Source organism: Elephantulus edwardii, unplaced genomic scaffold, assembly GCF_000299155.1.
Source record: "Elephantulus edwardii isolate Elephantulus edwardi_28Jun2011 unplaced genomic scaffold, EleEdw1.0 scaffold00002, whole genome shotgun sequence".
Taxonomy (NCBI): domain Eukaryota; kingdom Metazoa; phylum Chordata; class Mammalia; order Macroscelidea; family Macroscelididae; genus Elephantulus; species Elephantulus edwardii.
In genome coordinates this window covers 40,415,307-40,424,186 of record NW_006399752.1, presented here as the reverse complement: position 1 = coordinate 40,424,186, position 8,880 = coordinate 40,415,307, and the positions used below count along the sequence as shown (strand labels likewise).

The following is an 8,880-nucleotide window of genomic DNA, read 5'->3' as shown; positions in this document are numbered from 1 at the left end:
GGCACAACTTGGTGAGCACATCCAGGGCAACATCTGTTATCTGAAATACTTCAATTGGTATACCATCTATTCCTGGGGCCTTATTTTTTGCTATTTCCTGCAGTATACATTATTTATCCCCTGTTAGTTTCCCTTCAACTCCGAAGTCAGTCCAATTTTACAACAGTGGCACCATGCAGTATTTGCCCTTTTTGACTGAGATATTTCAATCAGGATAATGTCCTCCAGAGTCACCCATTTTGAATAATATTTCATTAATTCCTTATTTTTCTATGCTATATAGTATTCCATAGTGTGAATATACCACAGCTTCTCTATTCATTCGTTTGTTGATGGACACTTGGGTTGTTTCCAACACTTTGCTATTGTCAACAAAGCCGCTATAATCATGGGTGTGCATATATCTGCTTGGGTGGCAGTTCTGGTTTCTTCAGGGTATATTCCCAGTAGTGGAATTGCTGGATCAAGTAGTATTTCTATTTCCAAAATGTGTCATTTTTTAAACAAATTTTTCTTATTGTTTGATTAAAGATTTACAAGCAAATGAATTTTTTTCTGTTCTCCAGTTGTGCACATTTTGTTCTATAGCGTTAATTTTGTACTCAAAATGTAATCACATTTCCCATTTCCTCCCTATGATCTGACTTCTATTAATCTTCCTTTATTTCTTTATAAGGAAAGGAGTGCTGATTATCCCCTATTGCATATTACCTGCACCTCTACCCATCTTAATGTGACTGTTATTCAAATATATGCACCAGCAGCTAAAGCCAAAGAGGAGGAAATGGAAGATTTTGTTTACCAAATTTTGCAATCCAAAATTAACCAAACATGCAGTCAAGATGCGTTAATGATAACTGGTGACCGGAATGCTAAAGTTGGAAACAATGAGGAAGGAGTGGTAGTTGGAAAGTATGGACCTGATAACGGACATGAATCCAGAAATTAAATGATCAAGTTTTGTATGTTCAGTGCTTTACTCATTTCAAATACCTTTAAAAAAATACAAATATAGTCTTTACACATAGACCTCGCCTGATGGACTGCAGAGAAAGCAGATTGACTACAACTGTGGAAGGAATTGTTAGAGAAGCTCAATAACAGCAGTCAGGTGCTGACTGTGGAACAAATCATCAGCTACTCTACTGTGCATAAGTTCAAATTGAGGCTGAAGAAAATGAAAACAAGTACACAAGAGCCAAAATATGATTATGAGTCTGTGCCCTCTGAATTTAAAAATCATCTTAAGAGTAAGTCTGACACATTGGATACCAGTGTCAAAGACTAGCTGAGCTGTGGGATGAAATAAAAAGCAAAAGGTCATTACAAAGACAGGAGAAAGAAAAAGCCAGAATCAATGTCCAAAGAGACTCTGAAAATGACACTAGAGGAACGAGAAGCCAAAACAAAAGGGAGAGATGCTGAGGTAAAAGAGTTGAATAGCATATTTTAAATGGCACATTGTTAGAATGTACAGAGACCTGAAATCGGATAATAAAATGGGAAGAACTCACTCAGTATTTATTTTTTAAATTTTATTAATTTTAATTAACATTTACAGAGATTTTGGATTTTCATTCACTCATTGTTGTACTTTTTTCTTTACCCCATTCCCCTGGTTTGCTCCTCTCTTTGAAAAGCAAAAGATAAAGTTCTTCGTTGGTATGCAATCCCTCTGACTCTGACCCTCACCGCCGCCCCCCACGACTTCAATGCACTCTGCTATGCAACCTTAATTCTCGATTCCTATGATAATCATAATATGCTATCATATATCACTTTTAAACTATTCTCTCTCACTCAGTATTTCTTAAGCTGAACAAACTGAAAATAAATTCAAGCCTCAAGCTACAATACTGAGAGATGCTATTGGCAAAATCTTGAATGTGGATCATCCAGGAAGCATTAGGAAAATGTACAACAATGAAGGAATGAAAATCTAACTTTTCTGTAAACTTTTGTTAAGATCACAATAAAAAATAAGAAATGTTTACAATTAATAAATCATTCATAGTTTAAAAAAAGTGATGGAGAGAATACACAGCATCATTGTACCAAAAAGAATTGTCTACCACTGAAGTATTTTAGGAGGTACCATATGATCAACAGTCAGTGGTACTGAAAGAAGAAGTTCTAGCTGCACTGAAGGCACTGGCAACAAAGTAAGGTCCTGGGAATCAATGGGCTACCATTTGATATATTTCAGTTAATAGATGCAGCCCTGAATGTGCTCTTCAGTCTATACTAGGAAGTTTTTGGGAAGACAGCTACCTGACTGACAGACTGAAAAAGGTTCATATTTGCAGTCCCAAAAAAGGTGATCCAACAAAATTATTGAATCATATCATTACTATCACATGTAAGCAAAATATAGACAAAGATCATTAAAAAATGGCTAAAACTGCCAGAAATGTAAGCTGGATTTAGAAGAGGTCAGGCACCAGGCATATTATTGATGATATCAGATGGAGCCTGGCTGAAAGTAAAGAATATCAGAAGAATGTCTGTGTTTTTGTGACTGTACAGGCATCTGTGCAGATCTTAACAAACTATAGCTAACATTGAGAAGAATGGGAATCCTAGAACACATAACTGTGCTCATGTAAACCTATAGGCTGTGTAGACACAGCAAGGAAACTCTACATGATTTAAAATTAAGAAAGATGTGCATCAGGCTTCTATTCTCTCTCTGTACTCGTTCAGTTTATACACAGGCCTATCAATCTGTCATTGTACTAGTATATAGGCATAAATGCTGACTTTACACATGTTGGTATACACAGGAATCAAATTGCTTCATAGAATGAGTTCAGGAGTATTCAAGTTTTTTTCTGTTTTGAAATAGCTTGATTAGAATTGGTGCCTGCACTTTCTGAATGTTTGATAGGATTTACTAGTGAAGGCTCTTGGGCCAAGATTATTTTGTTTGGGAGTGTTTTCATTACCTTTTAGATTTCTTCTTTCATGCTGGTTCTATTCAGATTTTCTACTTCTTTGTGTACTAGTTTAAGTAGACAGCAAGTTGCTAAATATTTGTCCATTTCCTTTCTTCTTGTTACATGTCGTTGAACTGAGTATGACTCATAGCGACCCTGTGAACTAGAGTGCTGAACCTTGCCCTGTCTTGAGCAAATCTCACCATTTCTGATACCCTTGTCCCCATTGCTACTGTCACTGGTCACTGTGTCAATATATTTCATCAAGGACCTTCCTCTCCTGCACTGACCTCCTACCCTTTCAAGCATAATGTTCTTTTGGCCCAAAGTATCTGAGACAGAGTTTCAAAATCCTTGCTTCCAAGGAGCAAACTTGTTTCACCCTCTTCAGGACAAACCTGTTTGTTGTCGGGCCAGTGCATGGTATGTTCAGTACTCTTCTACAGAACCAGAGCTCAAAGGCGTTACTGTCCAACTCTCTGATATACAACAAGTAACTTAACAAGGATGATGGAAGAAGAATTGATATTTTGAATAGTGGTGTTAGAGAAGAATACCGAATATTCCACAGACCACCAGAAGAATAAACAAGTCTGTCAGAGAGGGAGTGCAACCAGGATTCTCCTCAGAGGCAAAGATAGAGAAACTTTGTTTCATATACTTTGGGCCTGTCATCAAGAGAGGTCAGGATTGGAAAAAATATCATGTTTGCTAGGGTGGAAGGTCAGAGAAAGTAAGGAAGATCCTTAAGTGGTGAGGATAGCACAGAATAGGGCAAGGCTCATAGGGTCGTTACGAGTCAGAGTTGACTTGATGGCACTTGACAGAAACGACGACATACTTTCAGTTCATTTATAAAATTCATTACTAGAGAAGCTTCTTTGCTTATGCAGAGCAATATGTATTATTTACTTTCTTCTAGAGACTATATACTTGTTGCTCTTTTTCTGATTTCCAGAGAGGCTAAATCAAGTGTATGTTTTGGGCTTTTATTCTTTTTTGATGTCTGTCTGTCCCTATAAATTGACTTCTGAACACTGCTTTTGCTTTGCTCCAAAGCTTTTGGCATGTTGCATTTTCATATTTGTTTCAAGAAATTTTTTATTTCAATTCTTGTTTCTTCTGTTACCCAAATGTGTTCAAGCAAGGTCATACTTAGCTTCCATGTACTACCCCTGCCCTTGCCCTTGATTTTCCCCTTTCTGTTGTTGATTTCTCACTTTATGGCCTTGTGCTCTGAGAAGATGCTGTGTATTTGGATGTTTTCAATTTATTGAGCACTTCCCTGTGACCTAGCATGTGGTCTATTCTGGAGAATGTGTATTGTGCCCTAGAGAAGCACGTGTATTGTGCTTTTGTTGAGTGGAGTGGTTTGTGTGTTTACAGGATCAAGTTGGTTGATCACATTGCCTTAATTGTATTTTTTTCTTTGACTTTCTTTTGACCAGAGTTGTTGTTTTTGTCATTGTTAAGTGCCATAGAATTGAACACAACTCCTAGTGAACCCATGTGTAGTAGAGCTGGACCGTGCCCTATCCTGTGCCCTCACTGTCTCTGGTGTGCCCACTGTCACTGTCACTGTGTCAGTCCTCCTTCTGACCCTCCACTTTGCCCATTTCTACTTCTACCTCGTATGTGTTTATGTTGTTGTTGTTGTTACGTGCCGTCGAGTCGCCTGCGACTCATAGCGACCCTATGTACAACAGCCCTAAACTCTGCTCTGTCCTGTGCCAATCGCACTGTCTTTGACACTCCCATCCCAATTATCCCAGTCACTGAATCAATCCACCTCATAGAGGGTCTTCCTCTCCTGTGCTGTCCCTCCACCCTCCCAAGCATGATGTCCCTCTCTAAGGACCAGTCTCTCCTCACAACATGTCCAAAGTAAGTTAGACGGAGCCTCAGAATCCTTGCCTCCAAGGAGCCACCCGGTTTAATCCTTTCCAGGACAAATCTGTTTGTTTTTCTAGCAGTCCATGGTATTCTCAATATTTCTTGAATAAACAATATTATTTATAGATATGGTTCTTAAATGTCATTATAACAGTTACATAAAAATCTTAATAAGACCTTTATAACATTTTTATTAAAATTGGCAGATCTGTAATAAAATAATGATTTTTATTTATGAAAATTTAAGAGAAATACAGGTACTTTAAGAATTATTTAGAATACACTTAAATATCATAAATATATCAGAAAACTTACTACCTCAACAGACTGAAAAAATATAGTTATTTTTTTAAATCAGGGTTATATTCTCTTTCCATACCTGTTCAATCTATATGCTGAGCAAATTATCCGAGAACCTGGACTCTATCAAGAGGAATGTGGCAACAGGATTGGAGGGAGGTTTATCAATAATCTGCATTATACAGATGACACAACCTTACTTGTGAAAGTGAGGAGGTCTTGAAGCACTTGTTGCCGAAGATCAAGGAATGAAGCCTTCAGTATGGGTTGCATCTCAGTATCAAGAAAACAAAGATTCTTAACACTGGATCAATAGGCCACTGCCTATTGTCATGATGGATATAGAAGAGATTGAAACTGTCAACAACTTCATCTTACTTGGATCCACAATTGGTACGAGCAGTCAGGAAATAAGGAGACACATTGCAGTGGGAAAATCTGCAGTAGGGACCTTTCCAAATTACTGAGGAATAGTGATGTCAGTTTGAGGACTAAGGCACATCTGATTCAGGCCATAGTCTTTCCGATTACTAGCTATGCATCCAAAACCTGGAAAATGAATAAGGAAGACAGAAAAAGAATTGGAGCCTTTGAGCTGTGGTGTTGAGTACTGAACATCCCATGGATGGCTGAAAGAACGAACAGATGCCTTGGAGAGGGTGTGCAGCCAGAGTGGTCTTTGGAGGCAAGAATGATGAGGCTTTGCCTCACATACTTTGGACATGTTGCTAGGAGGGCCTATTCTTTGGAGAGGGACATGATGCTGGAAAAGGTGGAGGTGAAGGAAAGGAAAACCCTCAACCAGGTGGATTGACACGATGACTGCTGCACTGGGCTCTTGTGTGTCAGGAAGTGTTAGGATGACACAGGACAAAACAGGATCTTTTGTTCATGAGGTCGCTATGAGTCATACTTGATTTAACAGCACCCAACAACAACTGAAAATGGGGAAATTAAATAAATAGATCATATTATAAACTCACTTAACTTCAGCCTCATAGGAAATTTTACTGGCTTTGGCAGCATGGTGTGAGATGTCCATATAAGAATAAGTTTTCTGTGTCTGTTCCTTATCTATTTGGTACTAGTGATGTTAAGATTCTTTTAGTTATTCAGACTCAAAACCTTAGTTGTTGGGAACTTGAGCATCTGTAATCAGTCTCTACTTTCTTCTCACTATAACCCAAATATAAGACCCAAACTCCTCAAGCTGACATTAAAATTTGGTCCTCCTTCGCCACCTCCTCCATCTTCCATGTTTTGAATTATAGCCTAACTATAATTCATTCTGCAAAGATTAGTTACTGAAAGACTGAGGTAAAGACTGTCCCATATGTCCAGTGTGCGGGCCCACTCATCATTTCTGACACTACCTGTTCTTTCCCTCCCGCTCCCAGCCCACTTTAGTTTCATGTGTGTTTTTGACTTGTGCAGTTCCCTGGAAGGTCAGAGAACCAATGAAGGAAAGGGGGGGAAAATTAAAAAATCTCATAATGCTGTTGATGCTCTAAGCAGATGAACGTGGTTTAAAGCCCTGGTGAATGGTGAGCCCCATGTTCACAGGGCGGCCAGGGTGAGGCAGCTCCATCAGGTTATCCCAGGTTAGCAGAGAGAGAACATCCCAGAGGCTGCTCTCCGGAGAAGTACCATGCCCTAAGGGTGGCAGGTTCGATCTTGCCTTCCAGTGGGCTAGAGCCTCAGGGCGTATCCATTCTGTCCACATGTTCCCACCTGGCCAGATGACAGAACCAAGGGCAACAGCCTGGGAAAACGCTCATAAACAACAGGCTCACAGCACTGCATTCATTTCCCAAGAGTTCTCAGACGCTTTCACGGCTTATTGGTGAGGAGTTGCACTGCTAGTCTAAAAAGGCAAGAGGTTTGAATCCACCAGTTTCTTTGTGAGACAAAGATGGGCAATCTCCTTATGTGTGGTTTACTGCCTCTGCAAACCCTGAGGGCCAGCTGTGAGTCCGTTCCAACTTGACGGTATATACCACCACCACCACCAGTCGAAGGTAACATTGTAGTTTCTCATTTTGGAATTTGTGTTTGTTTTTTTCTACCGGGGCAGCAGAAATAACTGAATCTAAAATATATTTTGTTTTATTTTACAGATGACAGAAGTCAAACGGTTCTTCCCTTAGTGAAGTCATTTTGTGAAAAATCTTTCAAAGCAGATGAATCTATTCTCGTTTCCTTATCGTTCCATTTAGGAAAGCTGTGCCATGGACTGTATGGTATGATAGATCCTAAAAGTTTTCAGATTATAAAATAAAGTACGTAAAGAACAAAACTCAATGTAAATTATGCACTTTAATATTTATGTGTTTAACCCTACTGTAAGGTGTTGATACTTGGAGAAATTGCAAGGGGAAGAGGTGTCTATAGAGGAGCTCTGTGCACTTTCAGAACTGTCTTCACACTTTTCTGTAATCCTGAAATTTCTCTTAAATATAAAGTGTATTTAAGAAAAATCGTAGCATAGATGAATTACCTGTTCCCTAAAATAGTGAGTTGGGACCAGCCAGTTTATCAAATCTTTTGAGCTGCCTTGACCATCATTTAGATTTAATTTTTAAGGTCTTTCTCTGTAGACATTTATACTTCCCATCATTTTAAGGTCTTCCCTGCAGGCAAATTTAGAATTTTTACCCTAAATACATGAAGATATACATAATGACTACAGTATTATCATCATATTGACTTCTTGTTGTTAGGTGCCATTGAGTTGAGCAACAGATCCTGACCACTGTCCTATCCTGAGACATCCTGATGTAAATCAATATCTCTCTCGCTATGTCTATTTCTCTCTTTCTCTCTCTCTCTCTCTCTCTCACACACACACACATCTCAAAACTCACTACCATTGGTTGATCTTCCAGTGAGTTGCAGAGGCTATAATTTGTGTGGAAGGAGGTTGTCCATCTGTCTCCTGCGATGCAGATGGAGAATTGGAATCACTCGCGGGATGTGACCTGTGGGTTAACAGCACAGCTGCCTGCAGGCAGTGCCTCTGTGGCACCAAGCAGAGTGGAGATTAGCACAAGTTTAATTCCCCTGTAATGTTACAGTTTATTCTATCGAAATTAACATAAGGTAAACCAGCATGATCCATTAATTTCTTCATAATTGTCAACTCTTTGTCTCCATTTCGCCTTTTTTACTCTCAGTGGCCTCTAGTCATTTGTTTAATTGACTTACATGAGGTTTTGACACTTACTGCGTTTTTTATTTTCAAATATGTTTATTGTGATTTAATTGACTCTTTTAAATTTCTGTATTCTATGAAAATATTGAGCTACATTTTCATATTTGCTTTAGGGATTTTCACTCCAGATCAGCACTTGAGATTTTTGGAGTTTTATAAGAAACTTTGTACATTGGGTTTGCAACAAGAAAATGGACACAATGAAAACCAAACTCCACCCCAAATCTTAGACCAGGAGAAGAAATATACTTCAGTACGGAAGAACTGTGCATATAACTTTCCGGTAATAAGTCATATACTTTTGTTGACTCAGCATTTTTATTATAATTTTTAAAATGTGGGCAAATGGAATTAACAATTTTTCCATACTTCTGCTTCCACTGTATGATGTGTAATATACAACATATAATTACTTGTGGAATTTATATTCTTTTCTCTATACGTCAGACCAACTAGAATTATATAATTACTGGTAGATCTTCCAAATATGATTTTTAATTATTCTGAGGACAGGATTTCAATTAAAGTGAAATTATTCTA

At 38.4% G+C, this 8,880-nt stretch overlaps 1 protein-coding gene across 1 annotated transcript in view; it reads left to right on the top strand.

The window, feature by feature from the left end:
• PPP4R4 (protein phosphatase 4, regulatory subunit 4) overlaps positions 1-8,880 on the top strand; it is a 134,594-nt gene that overhangs the window by 84,898 nt on the left and 40,816 nt on the right. The window contains exons 9-10 of the mRNA XM_006879096.1: positions 7,247-7,369; positions 8,454-8,623. Of these exons, the coding sequence (XP_006879158.1) occupies positions 7,247-7,369; positions 8,454-8,623 (293 nt within the window). The remainder of the gene's footprint in view (positions 1-7,246; positions 7,370-8,453; positions 8,624-8,880) is intronic.